Source organism: Rhinatrema bivittatum, chromosome 19, assembly GCF_901001135.1.
Source record: "Rhinatrema bivittatum chromosome 19, aRhiBiv1.1, whole genome shotgun sequence".
In the NCBI taxonomy this organism is placed as follows: domain Eukaryota; kingdom Metazoa; phylum Chordata; class Amphibia; order Gymnophiona; family Rhinatrematidae; genus Rhinatrema; species Rhinatrema bivittatum.
The window spans coordinates 19,417,032-19,442,489 of NC_042633.1; the positions used below are offsets into that span (position 1 = coordinate 19,417,032).

The following is a 25,458-nucleotide window of genomic DNA, read 5'->3' on the forward strand; positions in this document are numbered from 1 at the left end:
GAGGGCATCAGAATGGCCCAAATGGAGGGATTTTGTTATCTTTTTTTTTTTTTTTTTGCAAAGGTCCATGTGCAAATGGTTTGCCACTTGGCTAATTTTCGATAAGATTGGAATTTGGATACCTTGTGGGATTTGAGTTTCCCGCTGCGTCGGCCTCCCCTGCTTGATCCGGGTTAAGTGTTTAGTCAGATTAAAAAAAAAAAAAAAAAGTTTACTCTGATAAGCAGGAGATGTTCCAAGGACATTTCAGGCCGGGGCTTAACCTATCCAGATAACGCCAATATCCAGTGTTGTCCGGGTAAATCTGATCATGCCACAGATCTGTCCTAATATGATCCAGATAAACTTAAGCTTTGCCGTGTCTTTGCTGCTCAAGATCTTGTTTAATCGGGCTAAGTTTTTCAGATCTCTTAAGCAGACAGCTGAATATTGACCCCTTAGAAGCTAAACAGGCTTCGGATTGCCAACTGCATTCCATTGTATTTATTGTACTGGAAAAGACTGATCCAGTCCTAGCTTAATGTCTTTCCTTTCCTCCCTCTGACCTGTAGTTCCTGAAACCAGGACTGGATCAACCAGGTCTGCACCTATGCAGCCAGCTGTCCAACCCTAGGCCCAGTGCTAGCAGGAGTGCCCTAGGCCGTTCTCCACCAAGGCCTCATGAGCATATTACTCCCATTCTGGCTCAGTTGCATTGGCTCCCTAGATGTTGGCAGATAAAGTATATATCGATTTTATTGGAGTACAAAGCTTTAAACAATTTGGCTTCTCCTTGTTTCAATGCCTTGTTAAAAATGTGTCTGCCCCATACCTCATGACCTGGTCACAAAATTGGTCATCAATGCCATCTTTCCAACAGGTGCATCTTAAGGAATGCAGAAAGAGGACTTTTTACCTGGCAAGGCCCAGGATGTGGAATGCCTTATCTGAACCACTGAAAAGTGCATCATCATTAATAACTTTTCGTAAAATGTTAAAAACCCATTCGTTTCAGCAGGCCTTTCAAAACTTTGTTTTAAACTCACATCATGATGTGTGCGCATAGTAACATTTCAATATGTTGGGTCTGTGACAGTGAGGTTAATGGAGTAAGATCTTGTGATTTTCAATGAGTCTGGCAATTGCTGTGTTACAAATTATGAGTATTAAGGCGTTTATCTGAGCACATGCATATATTTTGTTTTAATGAGTTTGAGTATGTTTTATGTCTTAGCTCTTTAAGTTTTACGTTGTTTTAGATTGTTAGGTTTTGGTAACTGAATATGTATGTATTATTGTAATCCACCTAGTATTGTAGATACGGGGGCTAAGAATTTATAAACAAACACACAGGTGCCCAGTACAGCTCTATTTTGTGGATACGGGTACAAGGGGGGGAGCAACTCATTATCCCTGGACCAGCCCACTAACACTGCTTCAGGGCAGGATTGAAGTTGGTCTGGTACGGAAGGAGGCACCTTGTTAAAACAAATCGTTATTAAAAAATATTGCCTACAAGGGTAAGAACCCATGCTAATAATGGCTGGAATGGCAGTGGTCACACAGATTTGCCCAACTAAAAATGACCTCACCCTTATCAAGACTGAGGTCATCCTGAACAGGGATAGGTGCCAGGCCCACCAAATTTCACCCTGATCAGATCACTAGCAGGGGAGTTATAGTGCGTCTGGACAGACAGATTTAACTACTGTATTAGGGCTTTGCAGCCTAGAGTTGAAAAGCCCTAACACAATCATGCCTCTCTCCTCCAAGAACTGGCCTTGTGGCAGAAGATAGGGAGATGGGAATGATGGTGAAAGATCTGGCCCTGCAGGGTTGGGTGGAGGTCATATCCTCCCCTGAAGCTGCCTTTATGACGCAGGCCTCAGTTCATTAGCTCTTGCTAACACGTTGGCTTATGGTTGGATGAATCTCTCAATGGCTTCAAGGATATCCCCAGCCACTTGCAGCACCTCTGCCTCTTTGTCTGCTGGGAAGCTGTCATTGGGGATATTGGGTGGTGTGTGGTAGGTGGGGTATTGGGTCTTCTTGTTGTCCACCCCGTGCCCTTGCAGTCTCGTGACTTGCCCTGTTATGTTCTGCAGGCCGGCACCGAAAGCAGACACATTTCTCGCCAAGCAGATGATGGAGGAGCCTTCTGCAAACGACCCCTGCTTGAAAAGGAGAGCGGCAATCAGAGCTTTCTCCACCGCTTGATGGGCCTTGTGGAACACCCACTCTGTGCTACCACTGGCAGTGTCATGAGCCGCGGCTCGGAGGTCACACCGTGCTTGCTTCACCCAGCGCCGGGCTTCTGTTGGATTCAGGTTCTCCTTCCCTCTCGGATAGCTCCCGTGGGAGCTCCGGAAATCAAACCGCCTTTGACGCTTGCTATGGTAACTCCAGAAATCATACTGGCAGTTGTGACTGGAAGAGAATCTGTTGCGGCTGTCTCTGTGCCTAGATGCTTCACTGTTCCACTCACTCCAACAATGTGAAAAGCCAGAAGAGGAGTTGTACTGCTTCCCAGCATGGCTTGGCTGGTTGCCATCTCCCCTTCCCTCTAGATCCCTGATCCTCTGCTGGAGGTACTTGCAGATTTCATCCGCCAGTTTCTCTTGCCCTATGTTCTTGTCCGGGTGATAGCAGAGGTACAGCCGCCTGATGGCTTTCTTCCTTTCGTCCTGGGACAGCTTCCAGATCTCCTGGAGATGACGATCAATCTCTGCCTGGATGTCTCCCAGAGACTTCTCAAACCACCTATCCTGGATTTCCCTCTGGTCGTTCAGATTCTCCACCAGCACCAAGGCTCGGTCCTTGCTCTGAGAGTTTGTGCTGCTCTTGAACTGGTACAAATCGAGGACGCTGACGTCCATAAGACAGTCTGGTCCCAGAGTGATGCGATACATCTGTATTTCTCCACGCCCGCTGACTTTGAGCTCCAATTGCTCCATAACGATTGCATAGAGGTACAGCTCCTTTTCAGATGGGTCCAAGTAACCGACGAAGTCGCCCTCTTGGAAAGCATTAAGGATGCTCATGTCCAAGCAGTCGTGCCACTCCTTGGGGATCTCCTCACCTGCTTTGGGCAAGGCGTAGGCATTGAGGCCCGTAAAGCTTTCAATGAATATCTCGTTTGTTTGCAGAATGTTTTCAATCTCCTCTGGGCTCTTGCAGGCCAGCATTTGCCGAAGGACCTTCATGGAGTCCGAGGTAAGGAAACCCTTCATTATTTCATTCATCTCTTCAGCCAGAGCATCGATTACTCTAATAGTTTCTGCCATTGACATTTTGTCCTTATGCGTGAGATAAACTTGACATGGACCGTCGCCTCCTTTCTTGATGAAGACAACCCTGGAAAGGCTAGTGCCAGGCAGAGGCTGGGATTCATAGAGAAGGACAGTCTGCACTTTTGGAGAACAAATGATCTCTAGTTGGTCAAAGACAGTGCTGCATTTCTCAACAGCCTGCTCCTCGCTTATTTCTCCTTTTGCTTGTCTTCTCAGGAGACATACAAGTCCTTCCTGAAAGCTCCAAGAACCCAAGAGATCCTGCAGCTGAGACCGGAGCTCACAGCCGACCCCATCAATACATGGCTGCAGTGACTGATCTGCAATGCTCTCCTCTGTAATCTCCGTGAGAAGCCTAGGGCGCATGTCCTCGGGCAGATGTTTAAGGAGCTGCTTCCATCCGTAAAGGTCAATAAACATACTTTTATGTAAATTGAAAAGGAATTTGAAAATGCCATCTAGCTTAACCATTGCCATTGGGGATATGCGGTCATTGAAAACCAGGGCAGAAGATTCATACAATTTCCCATCGGTGGCTGGAAGGTAGAGGGGTTTCAGGTCTTTGAGGTCATTTTTCTTCTTTTCATTTAGAAGGTCAAAGAGTCGCTGAGTGGTCACAGAAACAGTCTTTTTAATGTTGCCATGTAGGGTTTCCTTCTCCTTGGTCTCCTCATAGATAGCAGAGAGTACCCTGGCATAGTGAAATATAGTGGGCTCAGCCTCTACACCAAGTTTCTGCAAAAGCCCACTATAACAAGCCAATAGTGAAGGCACCTTGTACAGGTACGGGCAAAACACATGATCTTCTATCAGGGAAAATACAACCTGGCTCGGTTTTGCAAGGTCATTGTTCTTTACCAGAATAAACGGTATGCTTGCCAGGGAGCTAGCATCAAAACTCAGGTCTTTCTGCAGAAAGTTATAGGTGGCCTTGAGTACCTGACTCCGAATTTCCACCAGGTCTTTGCTCCGGCATGGTGCTCTGCACACATTCTTAATGTTCTCCAGAACCATGGGGGGGGGTGGAACACAGAGAACTCCACATTTTTCCAGTATCTCTTTGTTCGTTGAGAGTATAGACTGTTTTGGAAGGATGTCCATGGATGTCCAAACCAACTTGATATCATCATCCTGCTGTGGGATCAATGAACCTTTGAGAGCAATCAGCTTATCATGCTTAACATGGGGCAGATGGAAAGATTGAAGCTTACGGTCAACCTGCAGTGGGGCTAGGAATTTAATGGTACGTACAGTGGACAGAAAGCGGTCCTGGAGCTTTTTCTTCCTCCAGGAAAGCAAACAAGAGAATAGCACTTTTATCTTGGGAGCCAGCTTGGCCACTGTAATGCCCTGTCTTGCCTCTTGTCCAATCTGGGTTGCAAACAGAACAAAGTCATCCTCCAATATCTCACATTTCATGCCAAGATCTCTGAGTAGCTCACGTAAACTATCACGTCCAAGACTTTCAAAGAACTTGTCAGGGATGAACCTTGCCTGCAGCTCTAAGATCTTAAAATTCTCTACACTGCTGTCATAATAGTAAGAAGCTTGTTGAAGTACTCCTGTCCTATCCCGGATGAATTTGATGGGCTTGAGAGAGGAGATGATGGCGTCTTTTTGACTCAGATAGTCCTTCCAACAATAGTGCATTATGCTTTGCAGGAGCTGCAGGACTTTCAGAAGCTGTGCTTCATGAAGGTGCAACAGACGTGGAATGATAAAGACAACGAAAAACTCTACATCCCGGATCACGTTGATGTTTAAGCTCTCGCTCAGCTCCCTGTTGATGCCAGTATTTAGAAGGAAAACCGTCTGGCCATCAAGCATGTACATTTCCCTAAAGTTCATTACATTCTCTGAGAGCTTGGTATCCAGGATGTACATCTTGCTATACGCGTTCAAAGACGTGCGACGTCCCTGCATCACCTGAAACAAGGGCAGGGACTTGAGGTTGGCCAAGCTCTTGTCATTTAAGTTACAGATACTGGCCAAGAAAAACCTCAGCATATGGTCCATCTTCCACTCCTTAAGCTTACACCACTGGAGGTCAGTCCTGGCACACAGTTGCTCCAAGACTGCAGAGCAATCATTTGTCTGCAGCATTTGGTCCTTGATGACGTGAAAGGCTAAGGTAAATGGTATAATTCCCTCCTTTAATTTGACAAATCCTAATGTGGCAAGCATTTTAGTAATGTCATCTTTTACTTCAAAGATGGTGGTCTTCAGAGAACTAAGGGGCACTAAAAAGAGGCCATCAGCAGGACTGCTATATTGCACTGGCAAAAGAGAACAGTCAGAAAATAGAGTGAGGAAAGCCTTGAATATTCCACTGGTATCTTTGTCTTTAACTTTGATATTACTTGCAAAGAATTTCCATAATCTGCCTAGCCATGCCGTATCCTGTTCAGACAGCTTCAGACAACTGCTGACCTGCTCCAGCTGCTCTTTGATGTAAGGGACCGACTCCTGGATGCTGAAGCCTTTCAGAAAACCCATCCTCTGAAGTAATTTGGCATGTTTAGCCTCAATAACTGTCTGACTAGCAAAGCGATGACTGTGTGCTGGGAAAAGGTCACAGAATGGAGAGTAGTACTTGGGATCATCAAGACTGAACGACCTGAGGATGCCATCCTCCGTCACCATAAGAGGCAGCCCACTTAGACAATGACCATTCTCTTCTTCAAATTCCTGGAGACAGAAGCTCAACAACAAGGAACAAGAGGCTTCATCTTTCAGAAGAGTATGGCTGACAGGCACAGGAAGATTGCGGCCTTCTGGGTGCACACTGCAGACCTTCAGGAAGTTACAGACTGTTTTGGGGTTTAGTTCCAGAACCTGCACACCCGCTCGCCTAAACTCTTCAAAGACACTCTGGAAATACCCTATAGGAGGGACCAAACTTATGTTGAGGTTTTGCAGAACTGCTCTCATCTTATTATTTAAATTATGAAGGATGAAATGGGGTTGTGCAGTTGCTTCTTTCTGACCAACTGTTGACCAGCGGACCATGAAAATCTCTTTGCTGTACGTGTGGATTTGGATAGTCTCCACCCTGTAAACTGGAATAAGTGGAAGTAGTTTCTCGCCGATATTCCAGTACATTTGACTTACCACCTTCTGCCACAACGGAGGAACCTTGTCATTAATGCAAGGAAAGAATCTCAAATAGCTCGACTGAAGAAAGTTTTGGCATTTATCAAAGCATTCAAATTGTAGTGGCTCCCTCAAGTCCGGAGCCAGCGTCTCCAGCACATGAGATAGGAGATCACAGTACAATGGGGCAAGAAGGTGAGTCAGGAGCAAGGAGTTCCATTCAGTCTTGGCACTTCCACCATCTTCCTTGCAGATATCCCTGCGGGAGGAGTCCACATTGAAGTTCCCACTGATGTGAACAGGCAAACCAGTTTCCACTGGAAGTGGCAGGGTGCAAAATGCTCTGCCTGTGGTGTAGTGGTTAATGCAGGCTGCTACAGCACCATGTGGCAGAAGGGTCGGCTTTAAACGTTCACTCACTTTGCAAAGATCGGCCACTTTGTCTTCACCTTGAACTCCAATTTGCTTGGCCAAGATCCAACGTGTGACCGATCTGGAGTTGCTGCACTTCACATCCATTGTGTACAACACCTGGTATGGAACGATGTCAGCCATGAGTTGATCATTCTCAGCATATTGGCAGAGTTTTTTTTTAAAGTCCGATCTGTCATCTAAACACTGGTCAGTCATCTTGGTTTCCACGGAAAAAACTTTCTGTAGCTGGCCTCCATCTTCTGAGATCTCTGAAAAAGTAATTTTTTGAAGGTTGTTCAGAAACAGGACTAAGCTGTCTGCGTCCTCTAGCGCCTGCCTCAGTTCCTGGATCTCTTCGCTTGAGACAGTTTGTTGAGAAATTTTGGACTTGGCTGCCATCTGGGCTGTCCTCAGTGGCAGACGAAAGAGGGTGCCCTGCTCAAGGTTAAACAGAGTAGGAAGGTACGTGTTGTAGACATCCTGGAAAGTAGTCTTGAATTCCTTGTTGACACTGAACATGCCACCAGGAGAGCTTTCATTAGATGTAGGCAAGAACATGAGGTTGGGATCAAAGACACACAGCATGCTGTCCCCCGTCACAAAGGAAGGGCAGTCTGTTAGGTGGTAGACTACATTAAATCCAAGTCCATATTTCCCTGTCTTGTCAAGTCTGTCCCCTTTTCCACCTCTGCCCAGCTGCTGGATGCCTTCAATGTCCTCAGGGGTGAACAGCCTGTTGTTGTAGATGCAGAGAGCCGGGCCCTGCAGGGGTTTCCAGTCTTCTCCAAAGACGGAAGTCCTTGGATGTGTCCTGCTGTCCCATACTAAATGGAGCTCTGTGGCACCAGAATCATCTGCATTCTGGATCAGCTCCTTCAGAATGTCTCTCTTGGCAGAGTACTCATTTATGATGTTGCTGATGCGCCTCGTCAGGTCTTCCTTGGCCCCAAAATTTGAAACCCAATGGGATAGCTCACACACTTTCAGGCTCTGAAGCGTTCGGTGAATTTTGGTGGGCACGTGGAACTTCAAGGCAATGGCACGAGGGATCTTCTCATGGCAGAAAAGCGTTTCCATATCAGATGTTATCCAGGGGGCATCATTGTAGTTAAGCTTGTCCACATGATGCAAGATCTTGTCTTCACCCAGTAAGAAGATATGCTGAGCCTCATGAAGGCTGACCGAATCGTCCGTAGACGTCCCATCAAGTCCAATGTTGATCAGATGCAGAGCCAATTCCAATTCCTTTCTTGGCAGGCGCTTTCGTTTATGCTTCTTCTCCATTTTCTGAAGGGCAGCCACATAGTTCTCAAAGCTAAACTCCTCGTACAGCTCTACACAGTCCCATAAGTTCTTGAATTCCAGGTAATCTTCAGGTAGCCGATGCAGGTATGGAGCTGCATCAAAAGATAGGGTGCGGGCAACAGAGTCTAAACCTACAAACTCTTGGCCTACCAAAATGAAAGGAAAGTCGAGAGCTTTGCTTTTAATCTTTGATCTTTCACTTGAATTTTCCTCTATCATCTTGTTCAGGTAGGCATAACATTTTTTCACAGTTTGCATTAGGTCTGGGTTGCTTATAGATCTGGAATTTTTGTACACGTCCTCCAACTGCTGCATCACAGTCTCAACAGGAGGGTCACAACGCAGACCCAGAAAACAGATGACATCCGAAGCAACTTTGTAGTCCTGTCCAACGAGTCTCTTGCACAAGACTGGTTCGCTCAAGTCTACCAGCCTTTGGTGTTTGTAGTGATAAATGTCTGTGGGCTTCCTGAGGGCAACATCACCAATTCCTTTCTTGAGATTGTCCCTGGGAAGAACAGTGGGAAGAAAGGAGATGCTTCTGAACTCTGATTGCTCGCTGTTGCTGTAGCGCTGATCAACGAGGTCTTTCAACAGGTCCAGGATGTGTCGGATGCGGGTGCAGGCTTTCTCCTTGCTGCCCTTCCAGATCCTTGGAATGGTGTGGGCTCTCTCCATTAGTTCTTTCATGGATATGTGGTCTTTAATCATACCAAGGGACTCTAGGCGGGCCAGCCTCTCAGGATTTAGGAAATCACCTTGTGTCCCCAGGGGAAATCTCCCCACTTCCTGCTCAAACAGTGGAGCCACTTTCCCCTGGGGGTGGATCATTTTCCCAATCAGCTGCAGCTTCCCATCGGGGGTTGATGGAATGCACGGCACAGACCTGAGGAGCTGGTCTACTTCCTTGCTGTTCATATCCATGGCTTGAATGACAAGGGCGTTCCTGGCATCTGTTTCCAGAGAGCCCAAGTTACTAAAAACAATGTCCCTGTGGAACTTCTCCCAGTCGTAGGTGTTCTGGAGAAGAATCCTGGTACAGTTGCTGGCCTGGAAACTTGCCTTCACCCAGTCTGGCAGTGAGATGGCCAGATATGGCTTCTGAAGCACAGCAGAGAAGACTTTGGTGGCTATCTCACTTAGCTGCCTGTCCTGGACAATGTCAGAGTTCAAGAAACAAGCATGCTTCATGGTGCACCATTCCTGCCCATTGCTAAACAAGGCAAGGTCACCATCTGCAAGTCCATTGGCTACTGCTTGGTAGAAAGCTGTCAATAGTTCTGTAAAAGGAGATTTGGTTTTATTGATATCAGGCCAAAACGTGTAGTAGTGATAATCTTCCAGGTCACCTTCTTGGGCCATTATTTGTAGCTGGGCCAGTGCTCGTGTCCAGGCTACCAGAGCTGCATCGTGTTGCAATGCGCGATTCCATGCGCCCTTGTCTGTTGTGTCCCATAGACCCTTCCGGTTGGACATGACAGAGAAGGAGGCATTTATGTGAAGTGGGAGGCCAGTGGAAATGGGAAGAGGCAAGAAACAGAAGGCTTGGCCGCTAAAATTCTCTAGAGCCGGCGCCCACCTTCCTGTGTCAATGTTCTTCTTCAGTGGCATTGCAGTGCCAGCCAATGGAAGGGCAAACGTTTGCTTCCCCTGCTGATTCTGCTGGAACATTGCAAGCGATTCCCCGATGCCTAAGCTGGAGTGAAGGAGATAATGCTTTGTGTCATTGCCCGATATTTGCACTGCAGTAACCTTAATGATGCTAGAGCCAGTAATATCGATGACCTCCTGTCTTCCTATAAGGTCAGCAGCAGCCTTCTGCTTGTTTTGAAGCAGGAAACCCTGAGGCACTGCCAGTCTTTCAACCTGCTCTCTGCAAAGCTCAAGTTGCTTTGACATTCGATCCTCCAGGGACGAAGAATCATCGGAGAGATAGCTCAGACTCACCTCCTTCACGCTTCTTAGAAAAATAATTAGGTCGTGGGAGGAGTCCTGGAAACTGGCCACTAACATGCCAACCCGCTGTTTGCTGAAGACCTCATTGCAGATCTTGGATGCTCTGGCTTCCTCCTCAGTCCTGAAAGGCAAACGGATGAGCGTGCCGTTATAGTCAAAGGGCTCTTTCAACTCACAGCCAAAGATGTCATCGTAAGGGCGGAACTGGTCGGCAAAAAGCTGGAGCACTCGAGCCTGCTTCTGGAGATTCAGTTTGATGCCAGGGATGGCATCGCTTTTGATATGCTTTCGGAGATGGCTGACATTTGGGTCAAAGATGATAAGTTCTCCATTGCTAAGGATTGAAGGCACATCTGTCACATGATACACCGTATTGAAACCCAGGCCAAACTTTCCGATCTTCTCAACCTGGTTCTCTTTAGTAGCTGCCCCAACACGTGTGATGTTACGGAAGTCTTCCTCAGTGAATACTCTATTGTTGTAGGACCACAAGGCTGCTCCCTGGCAGGTCGCCATGCCAGGGTCTATGAGGCTGACTCGAGACTCAAGGTTCTGCCTCCAGTCCACCAGGAAGCTGCACATGGTGGCACCTGCATCATCTGCATTCTGGATCATCTCCTTAAAGAGGTCCACTTGCTCGCTGTATTCCCGCAGGATGTTTTTGATCCGCAGCGTGATAGGCTCAGAGGGTCCCCAGAGCTCAAAGAATTCGGGCTTCAGGACCCTGGTGCTGAGAAGGGGGACTTCCAGAAACGTGGCCAAGGCCAGCGAGACGTCTTCGTGAACAATGGGGAAATCTGCGTCTTCACCACTGAGCTCTCTCAGGTGCTCCCTGGGCATATCACAGAACAAGGTGCTGGAGAGCGGCCTCAGAAGAAAGCCACCATGGTCTGCCTGCACTGGGATGGGCAGGTCGTCTGTACGCTGGTGGCCCTTCCTCTTCATCCAGTCTAGAATGGATATGGCCAGCTTCAGTTCCGCCTCCGTACCACATGTGGACTCCCTTCCCTCAACATCCTGTGCCATTTTATGCAGCAGCCGAGCCACATCTGCCTCCGACAAGGTCTTGGAAACCCCACAGCTGAGGTAGAGATTTTTGTAGATGATGAATCCCTGTGGAACCTTATTTATCAGGCAGCTCAGATCCAAGTCCTCCGGGTAGGACAAAAGAATTTCACTAGGATCAGAGAAGCCATCCCCATTCCAGACCATCACGCCTTTCAGAAAAGCCGAGAACTGCCTCAGGTGGTCTTGCATGTGCTTGTAAATGCAGTGAAGATCCAAGAGCAGCGCATGAGCATCTTTCTCCTGGTAGATCTTACTGAGGGACTTCAGATTCTCCACTACCTTCTCGGGAGGGGGTGGGCCATTGAGGCCAAGGAGGTCGTTCACCTCCTCATTAAAGGCGTTGGTGAGCGGCATTGCCAACTCCACAATGCTGCGGTGCTTCATGCTTCTGAGCTCCTGGGGCTTGTGGAACGAGACCTCGGCTGTGGGCGAACTGCCGGGCACCCATGCCAGGCTACGCAGTCTTTGTAAGTCTGCCGAGCAAAACTGAGACAGCACCCGGGTCTCGTTGCACACTCCGATCAGCGCCTTGGCCTTCCTTTCGGCAGCTGAAAAGCCAGCCCCTTCGTGCGTGGCATCCACCTCCTCGGCAGCTTTCAAGATGTCCTGCGCGGTGATGTTTGCTACGGACACCTTCAAGCCCAGGTTCCTCAGAGACCTCAGCACAGAATCTTCATGGTAGATTTGGGGGGGGAACCGTTCGGGCCCAAACAAGTCCTGAAATGCTTTGACGTTTGGGTCAAAGAGAGCAAACGGCTGCAGGAGGCGCCCGCTGGAAGGGAGGAATGCCAGGTTGCCACACATCTGCTTCAACGACGGGTTTTGGCTGAAGAGCAAATCCCCATTCCTCAAAATCCACAGCATGAGGCGCTCCCCTTGATCGCGCTTTCCCACGTAGAACCCTTGGCCGAGGGCCGTCGCCGCCAAGAGAGCCACGTCCGAGGAGCTCAGGAGCTGAACCCTCATCTGGAGGAAGAGCCTCCGGTCCTGCTCGTCCCGGCACAGCAGCAGCGTCTCCGGCAGCAGCAGCAGCTCGCCGGGAACGGCGGGGACGGCGTGCTGCTCTACGGCTCGGGCACCGCCGGCAGCTCCCAGCTCCGAGCCCGGAGAGCGAAAGGCAGGCGCCTTCAGGAAGAGCGGCAGCTGAGCCAGCAGCTGCAGCTCCTGGGCGCTGAAGGAGGGGGCCCGGGAAAGCAAGTCGCAAAGGAGTTTCCTACGTTCAGGGGGCACCCCAGCAAGAGCCCCAAGAACCTTGCTGACCCCCAGATGAGCAAACGCCCTCAGGATGTTGTTGGGCGTAGGCTCCAAAATGTAGTTTGAGAGCTGCCTGTGCCACACCTTTGCATCCCACTGGCGTATCACAGTGCAGCCAACCTCCTCCAACACCTGGGCCATGTCCTCTGTCAGGTTCTGCCAGTTCTGGGTTTGGCAGAGGAGAGAGGACTTTGCGGTTAGCCTTGCCAGGCAGACGCACTGCCCCTCACCACCCACGGGCCTCAGGGGGACAAGGGGGTAGCCCTCATAGGGAGATAAGTATTGAACTTCACGCTGGAGAAAGTTCCAGAATTCATGCAGCCAGTCTCTTGGAGGATGATGGGAGTCTCCGGGGTACCAGGTGATGGGGTCAGAGCCCTGCCGCCAGGTCTCTGGAAGGGCAGCCTTCAGATGATTTGTGATCACTGCTGTATCCAGGCATTTGAGGTTACTGAAAATTCCTACAAAGAACAAAAAAAAATTAGGTCCAAGGCCTTGACATTGTTTCCTCAATTATAGACAAAGATTTTAAAATCTCATCTGCGTTCTGCCCATTTGCCCTTCCTTCTACAATACCACAGAGTCTCCTCTGTGCCCTTTCTAGGCTTTACCCCTCACTCCCCCACCACGAAGGATCCTCTGCGCCCCTCCCAGGCTTTACCCCTCACTCCCCCACCCCCGAGGATCCTCTGCACCCCTCCCAGGCTTTACCCCTCACTCCCCCACCCCCGAGGATCCTCTGCGCCCCTCCCAGGCTTTACCCCTCACTCCCCCACCCCCGAGGATCCTCTGCGCCCCTCCCAGGCTTTACCCCTCACTCCCCCACCCCGAAGGATCCTCTGTGCCCCTCCCTAGAAGCATTTAAGCCCTAGTTGCCCCCACCCCTCACAGCTTGTCCAGATAAGATGGCGCTGCAGCTGATGATGTATAACAAGGCAAGGCAGAAGCTGCACTGGAGCGAGTGCCCATAACCAATTGTCTGTTCTGGCTGATTTGTCATAATGGGAGCCTCTCTCTGGACCACCTTTACTTTCTCTCAGTCCTCTCAGAGAGATACAGGCTCCAGAACGGACCTGTCCAGAGGTATTTCCTGCTGGCTCTCTCCCCCCCTGGCTCCGGCCACCGTCCTTTGGGTATTGTTTTGGGAGTCTTGACGTCATCCGATAAGATCAGTGTCCAGATTGCTCTTCTACGCGGTGGCCTCTTCACCTCCCTCTCATACACGATCCCCCCCCCCCCCACCTCGCTCCAGAGTTTCTAGGCCCCAAAATGACTTTTTGCTCTACATTAAACCTGTAAATCTGAGCTATCTTGCTCTTGACCATTCCTCCTTTTTCACCTCCACTCCCCTTGGAGACTTTTTACCCAAATGTTACATCATCTACTGATTTCCAGGAGAACTATGACCCCCCCCCCCCCCCCCATATCTTCCAAAGCATTCTGGGATGTGTAGTTTGGCTTGGCTCATCCCATGTGCCCTGAGTGGACTTACTGCTTTCTGCCATCCTTCGAAGGCGCTGCAGGACTTCCGTTTTAATATCAGGAGGCGGAAACCTTTGGAGGAGACCAGGCAGAAGAATCCTGGGAGAAAAGATGAAGAACGTCAGAAAAACCTCAGCCAGCGCTTCCCCGAGAAGCAATCCATCTGCTTCCTCCCCACCCCCCCCGGCAAGAAGAGTCCTAATTTCATTTCAGATTGTTCAGACTTGAAATGTCCCCACCAAACAATCTCCCTCTTTCTTTCTCTCCCCTCCCCACAAGCAGCCATGTTGGCAACAGAGCGGCCACCAGCCACCTCGCCCACCACCAAACCCAGTTGGGCCAGCAAGGCTGTGATATCGTAGATGATATCACTTCAAACCAGTCGGGTGCCATGCTCAAAGGAATGGCGAGGAGATGTTTCTGGCACTTCCTATCAAGGCACGGAGGGTACTACAAGTAGGGCTGCACCTCACCCCAGGCCACCCAAACAGGCTGAGCCTGTCCTTGATGGTGACCCATTCCATGCATGGAATTGTAGGTTCTGATTTTTCCCCCCATCAACACCTCTAAGAAAATCAAAACGAACAACGCCATGCATGGATGAAACCAAGTCCGGCTTCTCCTGCTGGATGGACGTGGGGCAAGGTGGCGACTAACCAGGAGGCTTGCTGGCTCACCCACCTCGGAAAGCGAGGGCTGTCTAGATAGACCACCCCATCCCCGTCCGTGGTCTGGAAGCTGGCAAAGGTTCCGTCGGACAAGGGCAAAAGCCAGAGCCCCAGGAGGTCTCGGTATTGTTCATCACTGGTGACGTACTCCAGGACCTGCAGCTTCTGCCGGCTGGGGATGTGGTTCCAGGCACCTTTGTGCAAGACCCCACGGATAAACGAGGGTGACACAGTCTTCAACACTGTCTGATTATTGGGAGTCAACTGGAGAGCTCTCTGCACATGCTCTGGGACCCTCACTAGAGACTCCCCCACTGACAGGAGGAGGTCCTCCAGGGTACTCTGCAATGTTTGATCTTCCATGGTCGGGAGGAAGATGGCATCAGACGGTTTCAGCCAGCGGCAGATGTCAGATGCCAAGTATACGACCTCCAGGCCTAAGAGCTCCTGGGAAACCTTCTTAACAAGGTTATGCCACCTCTCTTTGTGCTGTGTCTTAAGTGGGTCTGGCCAAATACCATAGGCCACCGCGCCTGGCATTCTGGAGGACCTGACAAGACCCCCGGCTGCCTGGACCGCTTGGCAGTAAACCAGGGGCAGGACTTCCTCCACCAGCAGCTGGTTCCACTGGGCAGCTTCATCATGTTGCTGGTCCGCCTCCACCCATTTCATGCTCCTCCTGTCGTCGGTCAGATCAAAGCTGGCATTGATGTGGACAGGGAGGCCTGTCCTGTTTTCTTCTTTGTCCGGGAGTGGCAGGAAGCAACTCAGCCGCCCCTCGCAAACGTCCCTGCCCTCATCGGTGAAAGGGTAGGCCAAGGCCACGGTGGGCCTGTTGCTCAGCTTCTTGGCAAGGTCTTCCAGAGCCAGGAAGCTTCCTCCTTTGACTATGCCGGTCGTCACCAGCCACCTACCCTCCTGGTCATCCTGGCCAGGTCTTTGCAGTGAAATCACTTTCAGGCACGTGGAGGTGAGGAGCTGGGGAGAACCACTACTAGGGTAGGCCATGCCCAAGGTCCCATTGTCCTGGGCAGTTGCACTGGCTGTCAGCAGGTGCTTTACAACTCCGTCACTCCCGATGCTCTTCAGGGTCAACTTGGTGATGTTCTTAAGGAACAGCAGGCTGATACCGGCATCTCCGCTAAAGGAATCAAAGAGCTCTTGTACCCGCTCTGCACTGTAAAGGTTATCGGAGATCTCGGAGGCTGCTTTTCGGAGCGGGAAGCGGAAAAGCGTCCCCGGGAACCAGTTGTCTCTTGCAATAGAGGCCCAGGAGCCCCGATCGATGGCTTCCAGAGCATTCCAGAAGGGCTGAAATTGGTCGGCACACGCTTCAATTTCCTCTTTGTCCTCTGGATACTCCAAGCTCCATTTGTAGCCTCCGTCATCAAATACAGCCTTCTGAGGGTCCAGCAGGCCAACCTCTTTGCCACTGAGGACACCGGGTAGGTCTGTCGACAAAAGAAGGTGAGGGGAAGAGGAAATGCACATCAGTAACTTGGATAACGTTTAAGGATTTCCATTCCCACTCTCAGAGAACAGGATCCCCTACCAACAAGCAACAAATGCTCACAAACCCCACTCCCAAGCCAAGCTTCCTCACTCCAGTGCACCAGAAGTTCAGGCTCATGTTCCTAACCTAAGGTCCCACACCCCAGTGCACCAGAAGCCCAGGCTCTTGCTCCCAACCCAAACTCCCATGCACCAGTGTATCAAAATCCCAGACTCACGCTCCCAACCCAAGGTCCCTCACCCCAGTGCACCAGAAGCCCAGGCTCACGCTCCTAACCTGAGCTCTCATGCCCCAATGTACCAGAAGCCCAGGCTCTCACTCCTTACCCAAGGTCCCTCACTCCAGTGCACCAGAAGCCCAGGCTCTTGCTCCCAACCCAAACTCCCATGCACCAGTGTATCAAAATCCCAGACTCACGCTCCCAACCCAAGGTCCCTCACCCCAGTGCACCAGAAGCCCAGGCTCACGCTCCTAACCTGAGCTCTCATGCCCCAATGTACCAGAAGCTCAGGCTCTCACTCCCAACCCAAGATCCCTCACCCCAGTGCACCAGAAGCCCAGGCTCATACTCCCAACCCAAGGTCCCTCACCCCAGTGCACCAGAAGCCCAGGCTCATACTCCCAACCCAAGGTCCCTCACACCCCAGTGCACCAGAATCCCAGAGTCACGCTCCCAGGCTCAGGTCCTCCAAAATGCCACACTCCAGCCTGAGCTCCCACACCCCAGTCTATCAAAATCCCAAACTCACTCTCCCAACCCAAGCTCCATGCATCAGTGCCCCTCCCCCCACCATGGAGCAAAATTAGGAAGTTTGTGATGTCACGAGCTGCTCTGCTGCTGGGGTGATGGCATTCTTTCACCCAAACGGACAAGAAGTCAATTGGACTTTGGCTGTAATTCTAAAGGGGTGAGGGAACGATGATATTTCCTTTGCCAACGTCAACTGGATAAAGCGAAGCCCAGCGGGAGAAAGTGACTAGCAGGGTCTCCATGGTAGGGTGTGGGATTAACACTCGAAGCCTGGATTCCTAGTGGCTGCTCCTTTGGCCTTACCTGTCATGTGATAGACCGAGTTGAAGCCCAGTCCGAATCGCCCCACTGTGTTGGGGTCTTTCAACTTGATGCTGTTGCCTGTGTGCTGGATGCCCACCCAGTCCTCCGGGGAGAAAATGGCATTGTTGTACGCCAGGAGAGCGGGACCTGCAAGGCGGAGGAAAAACAGCATAGAGATGGCTGGCCACGTCAAAATCAGAGAAGCATGGAAGCCAACGACGGAAATAGACTAAAATGTTGCTGGTTCTGCACCAAAGGTCGTACGAGATGAGGCTTACGGACCTCGAGAGGAAAGGCAGGGGCGATAGGATAGAAACAGACGTTCAAATTCCTCAAAAGGATTCATGCACAAGAAGTAAACCTTTTCCGAGGAAAGAGCGCTCTAGAACAAGAGGTCATGGGATGAGGCTCCAAGGAGAGAAGAGTAACAGCAAAATATATTTCTGCGAGGAACAGCCTCCCAGGGGAGGTGATGGGGGCAGAAACAGCAATGGCGTTCAAGAGGATCCCTAGTTGTGAAGGCTTGAGGGCAAAACCAGCTGGGGTACATGGCACTGCACCAGGAAGGAACACTATATAGTGTGCCCAGACCCAGAACCTTTCTTACGAATGCCATACATGAGCCTCCAGCATCCCTGCCAGTGCCTTCTCTAGCTGTGACGCCAGGCTGAAGGCATCAGAGAGGGATGAGCCCCTAGTTCAGAGATGGAGCAGAGTAACCAGAACCAGCTCGGCCCAGCCCAAATGAACCGAGACCCTCCGGCCGACGCACAGGGAGTTTGCCAGGTCAAAGGGGGGGGGCAGACAGGGCCTCACACGCCTGCAGGGGAAAAAGAAGGGGCATGAAGCTGCTGGACCTGAAACTGTGCTGAAAGCGAGCCTTGGGGGGGACCCCCGGTGCCTTACCCTGGAAGCTCTGCAGGTCCTCGGAGTGCAGGCTCTGCATCCCGTAATCCCTCTCATCGTGAAGGAAGATGATCTCCCGGGCACCGGCATCGTCCGCATTCTGGATCAGCTCCTAACCCCCCACCCCGCAGCAAAGAGAAAATGGGAACATTTAACATCAAGGCTTCCGAAAGGTTGCAGGACCAGAAGCTAGGCGAGGGGGTAGGGCACCGTCCGTCCTGGCGGGCCACAAGCAAGTCTGGTATTCAGGACAGCCATGATGAATAAGCAGGAGGTACAGATCTGCATGCACTGCCTCCGCCGTATGCGAATCTCCCTCATGCATATTCATTGTGGATGTCCTGAAAACCCAAGCCTGTCTGTGGCCCTCCAGGACTGGTGCTGCCTACCCCTGGGCTAGACAGAGACAGGGAGTGGCAAATCATTGGAGGGAGATGGTGCTCCTGTGCCACTCCACCTGTCTAAGAGTGACCGTAGGACAGGTTGAGATAGCCCAAGCTTGACCCCTGATGCACATATGGCCATGCTTGGACTGTATCAGTCTGTTGCAGGTGACATGGAGCCATCGGGGTCTCTCTACCCAGAAGTATGGCAGCTCTCAGAAGAGAGACCCTGGGGAGACACAAATCTACTGACCAGTCAATAGTTCAACTGGCCCAGCTCCACTCCCTGGCTCTTCCCTAAAAGTCTCAGGCGACTTTGCCCTATTGAAATCCCACCCTCCCAACCTCCAGCAAATCAGTCACGTTTCCTACCCACGGGTCCAGAGATCCCCCTCCTATGGCCTTCTAGACTGCCAGGTCCATACACTCCGCCCTGTGAGCTCCACTGAACCCAAATCTGAGGTTTTATAGACTGAGGAGGATCTGCATGCGAGACCAACCCCCCCTCCCCCCTGGGATATGGGGACAGTCCCATCACCTTCAGGATCTGGCCGCCATCTGGGTACTTGTGTAGGATGTTTTTCAGGTAGGTCAGGAACGGGGGAGACCGCTGGCTGAATCCATTCCTGGGGAGAGAGACTGTCAGGTGAGCACGGCCTCCCCACCGAGGCTGGCATCATCAAGGCACCTTGACCTTTAGTGGCCGTAAGAGTTGGGGACCCCTCCTGTTCCCCCCCCCCCCCCCCCCCCAAATCTGGGTACCAATACAAAATAAATTCCTGGGTGTCCTAAGTTAGGAACAAGCAGCTCAGGCCCTGCGCCACCTCCATGCTTAAGCAAGGCCAAGGGTGGCAATGTGTCTCACATATACAGACCCTGTCTGAAAGGGACACCCACACCCAGCCTGTCTCACGCACACACAGCCTGTCTAAAGAGACACCCATACCCAGCCTGTCTCACGCATACAGACCCTGTCTGAAAGGGACACGGGGACAGACAGGGGGATGGACACACACACACACACCCAGCCTGTCTCACGCACACACAGCCTGTCTAAAGAGACACCCACACCCAGCCTGTCTCACGCATACAGACCCTGTCTGAAAGGGACACGGGGACGGACAGGGGGATGGACACACACATACACACCCTGTCAGAAAGGGACACACATACACACACCCAGCCTGTCTCACGCACACACAGCCTGTCTAAAGAGACACCCACACACAGCCTGTCTCACGCATACAGACCCTGTTTGAAAGGGACACGGGGACGGACAGGGGGATGGACACACACATACACACCCTGTCAGAAAAGGACACACACACACACACCCAGCCTGTCTCACGCACACACAGCCTGTCTAAAGAGACACCCACACCCAGCCTGTCTCACGCATACAGACCCTGTCTGAAAGGGACACGGGGACGGGGGACGGACACGGGGACGGACACACACATACACACCCTGTCAGAAAGGGACACACACACCCAGCCTGTCTCACGCACACACAGCCTGTCTCACGCATACAGACCCTGTCTGAAAGGGACACCCACACACAGCCTGTCTAAAGAGACACCCACAGCACACAGGGTGCCTCACATACACAGACCCTGTCTGAAAGAGACACACACACAGCCCGTCTCTGATGAACACACACCCACTCATGTACACACAGCCTCTCTCATACGTAGAAGCCTGAGCCATACACACACACAGCCTGTCTGAAAGACATCACACACACACCCATCCCAGACAGCCCCCCCCCCCCCGATTCACAGACCCACCCATCCCAGGCAGCCCCCTCCCCCGATTCACACACCCACCCATCCCAGGCAGCACCGCCCCCCCGATTCACACACCAACCCATCCCAGGCAGCACCGCCCCCCCGATTCACACACCTACCCATCCCAGGCAGCGCCGCCCCCCCGATTCACACACCTACCCATCCCAGGCAGCGCCGCCCCCCCCCCCCCCCCGATTCACACACACCCCATATCAGGCAGCCTCCCATTCACACACTCACCCCCCCCCATATCAGGCAGCCTCCCATTCACACACTCACCCCCCCCCCCATATCAGGCAGCCCCGCCCCCGATTGACACACACACCCCCATCCCAGGCAGCCCCGCCTCCCCCCCGATTCACCCCCCCTCCCGATTCACACCCACACCCCCCCATCCCAGGCAGGCCCCCCCAATTCACACACACACACACCCCATATCAGGCAGCCTCCCATTCACACACTCACCCCCCCCCATATCAGGCACCCTCCCATTCACACACTCACCCCCCCCATATCAGGCACCCTCCCATTCACACACTCACCCCCCCCATATCAGGCACCCTCCCATTCACACACTCACTCCCCCCCCCCATATCAGGCAGCCTCCCATTCACACACTCACTCCCCCCCCATCTATCAGGCAGCCTCCCATTCACACACTCACCCCCCCATCATAAATCAGGCACCTCCCATTCACACACTCACCCCCCCATCATAAATCAGGCAGCCTCCCATTCACACACTCACCCCCCCCATCATAAATCAGGCAGCCTCCCATTCACACACTCACCCCCCCATCATAAATCAGGCAGCCTCCCATTCACACACTCACCCCCCCCATCATAAATCAGGCAGCCTCCCATTCACACACTCACCCCCCCCATCATAAATCAGGCAGCCTCCCATTCACACACTCACCCCCCATCATAAATCAGGCAGCCTCCCATTCACACACTCACCCCCCCCATCATAAATCAGGCAGCCTCCCATTCACACACTCACCCCCCCATCATAAATCAGGCAGCCTCCCATTCACACACTCACCCCCCCATCATAAATCAGGCAGCCTCCCATTCACACACTCACCCCCCCCATCATAAATCAGGCAGCCTCCCATTCACACACTCACCCCCCCATCATAAATCAGGCAGCCTCCCATTCACACACTCACCCCCCCCATCATAAATCAGGCAGCCTCCCATTCACACACTCACCCCCCCCATCATAAATCAGGCAGCCTCCCATTCACACACTCACCCCCCCATCATAAATCAGGCAGCCTCCCATTCACACACTCACCCCCCCCAATCATAAATCAGGCAGCCTCCCATTCACACACTCACCCCCCATCATAAATCAGGCAGCCTCCCATTCACACACTCACCCCCCCATCATAAATCAGGCAGCCTCCCATTCACACCACTCACCCCCCCATCTAAATCAGGCAGCCTCCCCATTCACACACTCACCCCCCCCCCATCATAATCAGGCAGCCTCCCATTCACACTCACCCCCCCCCATCATAAATCAGGCAGCCTCCCCATTCACACACACCCCCCCCATCATAAATCAGGCAGCCTCCCATTCACACACACTCAACCCCCCCCCATCATAAATCAGGCAGCCTCCCATTCACCACACACTCACCCCCCCATCATAAATCAGGCAGCCTCCCATTCACACACTCACCACCCCCCCATCATAAATCAGGCAGCCTCCCATTCACACACTCACCCCCCCCATCATAAATCAGGCAGCCTCCCATTCACACACTCACCCCCCCATCATAAATCAGGCAGCCTCCCATTCACCAACTCACCCCCCCCCATCATAATCAGGCAGCCTCCCATTCAACACAACTCACCACCCCATCATAAATCCAGGCAGCCTCCCATTCACACACTCACCCCCCCATCATAAATCAGGCAGCTCCCATTCACACACTCACCCCCCATTCTCGTAAATCAGGGCAGACTCCCATCACACACCACCCCCCCCCATCATACATCAGGCAGCTCCCATCACACACCCACCCCCCCCCTATAAACAGGCAGCCTCCCATTCACACTCACCCCCCCCATCATAAGCAGGCAGCTCCCATTCACACAATCACCCCCCCCATCAATTTTTTTATACACAACACACACCCCCCCATCCTAAATCAGGCAGCCTCCCATTCACACACTCCCCCCCCCCATCATATACACACACACACCCCCCCCATCATATACACACACTCACCCCCCCCATCATAAATCAGGCAGCCTCCCATTCACACACTCACCCCCCCCCCATATCATAAATCAGGCAGCCTCCCATTCACACACTCACCCCCCCATATCAGGCAGCCTCCCATTTACACCCCCCCCCCATAAATCAGGCAGCCTCCCATTCACACACTCACCCCCCCCCATCATAAATCAGGCAGCCTCCCATTCACACACTCCCCCCCCCCATAAATCAGGCAGCCTCCCATTCACACACTCACCCCCCCCCCAATAAATCAGGCAGCCTCCCATTCACACACTCACACCCCCCCCATAAATCAGGCAGCCTCCCATTCACACACTCACCCCCCCATCATAAATCAGGCAGCCTCCCATTCACACACTCACCCCCTCATCATAAATCAGGCAGCCTCCCATTCACACACTCACCCCCCTCATCATAAATCAGGCAGCCTCCCATTCACACACTCACCCCCCATCATAAATCAGGCAGCCTCCCATTCACACACTCACCCCCCCCCCATCATATACACACACACACCCCCCCATCATAAATCAGGCAGCCTCCCATTCACACACTCACCTCCCCCATCATAAATCAGGCAGCCTCCCATTCACACACTCACCCCCCCCCATCATAAATCAGGCAGCCTCCCATTCACACACTCACCCCCCCATCATAAATCAGGCAGCCTCCCATTCACACACTCACCCCCCCCCATCATAAATCAGGCAGCCTCCCATTCACACACTCACCCCCCCATCATAAATCAGGTAGCCTCCCATTCACACACTCACCCCCCCCCCCATATCATAAATCAGGCAGCCTCCCATTCACACACTCACCCCCCATATCAGGCAGCCTCCCATTTACACCCCCCCCCCCATAAATCAGGCAGCCTCCCATTCACACACTCACCCCCCCCCCATCATAAATCAGGCAGCCTCCCATTCACACACTCCCCCCCCCCCATCATAAATCAGGCAGCCTCCCATTCACACACTCACCCCCCCCCCCCAATAAATCAGGCAGCCTCCCATTCACACACCACCCCCCCCCAATAAATCAGGCAGCCTCCCATTCACACACTCACCCCCCCCCCCCCCCCCCCATCATATACACACACACACACATGCAGACCATAGGTCATTCCTCCTCTGTTGCTTCCACCGCCAGCCTGTACGGTCTTCATTGGGGAGAGCGAGCAGGGCCAGTGCTCGCCTTTTGGCTGCGCTGTTTGAACAGTTATTGTGCTGCCCCTCCTGCATTTTCATTTATTCTCTGTTTTAGGCCCAGCTCCTTCCAGCAGCCTAAACTTTACAAACTGTTGCCCCCTCCCCTCCCCCGGAACCCATGGCCAGTGCCAGCTGATCCGGTGCCCTGGGTGGATCTTGTACTCCTGCATCCCACCCCCCCTTCACGCACACAGTTAAGATGGATTCATCTATAGTAGGTTTTACATGAAAAGAATATTCAAAGTACAGTTTTCTGGGGTAAAAAAAACCGTTATGTTTACATGCACGGCTATGGTGCCAACAAAAAAACCTCAGAATATGGTACTTTCATATTGTTCATGTCAAATGTTATTAGAAATGTAGAACTCTTAATTGTGTGTCTGGAATGGGGGGGGGGCAATTTTGAAGGCTATAGGGTTTGCCAGGGGGGGGGGGAGGGTCCTGGTGTCAGTTTTTTCAAGTTTGTATCACTGGAGGGAGCTAGGATTTTTTATTTTTTTTTTTTAGTGAGCCCGGGACAGAGATTGAATGAATGAATGAATGAATGAATGAGCAAGGGCACCCCCCCACGGCAGGTCAAGTCCCGGAGGCCGATCCGGTCCTGGTGTTACCACTCACTCCATTACTTGATGGGGGGGGGGGAGGTCAGCAAAAACGCTAGCACCAGCCCTGGGAAAGGGGGCTTCTGTCTCCGAGCAGGTGGTCGGGGGAGAAGTACTGCTGGGGCTGAGGAAGCTGCTAGGGTGGGAGAGATTGGGCTGTTGGACAGGAGTGGAGGGGCTGAGGGTGGAGGTACTTTGCTGGAGCCTTCGCCGCCAAAGGAGAAAGCGCTGAACGGGAGCAGCCGCTGGATAATTTGGGAAGGGGGGGGGGGGGGCATCATTCTGCATATCTGCCCCGGCTGCAGAAAAAAGCTGGTCCCGGCGTGGATCCCTGGCAAGAGCCGGAGTCAGGGGATAGACGCCGTAAAAGCAGTAAGAAGGTTAGAGCTCAGATCAAACACTCACCGCCTCCGTTTCCTCGTGAACATTGCTCCTTAGCATTTAAGTCTGAAGAGGGGAACAGAAAATAAAATAAACCATGAAAAAGGGATTGTAGACAGCACGAACAACTCGGATAACAGGCGTGTACACAGCACCGATAACAGGGAGGGGGGAGGGTGATTTACCAAAGGAAAGCACACACTGCACAGATAACAGTTACGGATGCACATGGCATTGATAACGCTGAGAAGTGGGTGGGGGTGCTCACAGCACTGATAACACAGAAGATGCGGATGCTCAGGGCCAGTGATAACAATGAGGGGATGCTCACGGGAGGGATGACAGAAGATGCAGGTGGGGATGCATACGGCACTGATAACACAGACGATGTGGGTGAGTACCCACCTGGTAGGGATTAAGAAGGGGGGGGGGGAAGGGTCTCACCTGCAGGACTGGGGGATCCAGGTACCTTCTCCTTGCCGGGACGGGAATGCGGGCTCTGCCCTCCCCGGGCCGCCTCCTGATATACCCCACTCCCCCCTCCCCTCCCCTCCCTGCAGGAATAGAAAGTGAAAGTGAGATGAGCGAGCGGCTCCTTAGGTTTCGCTTTCCCGGCTCCGAGTAAGGCGCGCCCCTCCCCTCTCGTGAGCGCTTCTCCGTAGCCGCGCCTCCTCCCCTCCTGCGGCTACCTGGGAGCGACTCGGTTAGCCAGGGCTGGATCCAGACCCACGGGCTGCTGCTGCCCCTCCCTTTCTAACCATCCCCAGCTGCTGCACCAGAGGAACAGCAGAGACAAATCGCTGGCTTGGAGGGGGGTATCAGGACTGGTGGCCTGATGCCAGGCTAGGGGCAGGTGCCA

At 52.3% G+C, this 25,458-nt stretch overlaps 1 protein-coding gene across 1 annotated transcript; it reads right to left on the reverse strand.

Moving 5' to 3' along the window:
* LOC115080844 (sacsin-like) lies at positions 1-25,131 on the reverse strand. Its single transcript, XM_029585287.1, has 8 exons — positions 25,044-25,131; positions 24,624-24,665; positions 18,904-18,991; positions 17,983-18,094; positions 17,077-17,223; positions 14,523-15,960; positions 13,852-13,940; positions 1-12,820 (listed from the first exon to the last, which is right to left on the reverse strand). Exons 2-8 carry the CDS (start codon positions 24,644-24,646, stop codon positions 1,896-1,898), a joined length of 12,822 nt encoding a protein of 4,273 aa, XP_029441147.1. The 5' UTR covers positions 24,647-24,665; positions 25,044-25,131; the 3' UTR covers positions 1-1,895.
* Between the last annotated feature and the right edge of the window lie 327 nt (positions 25,132-25,458).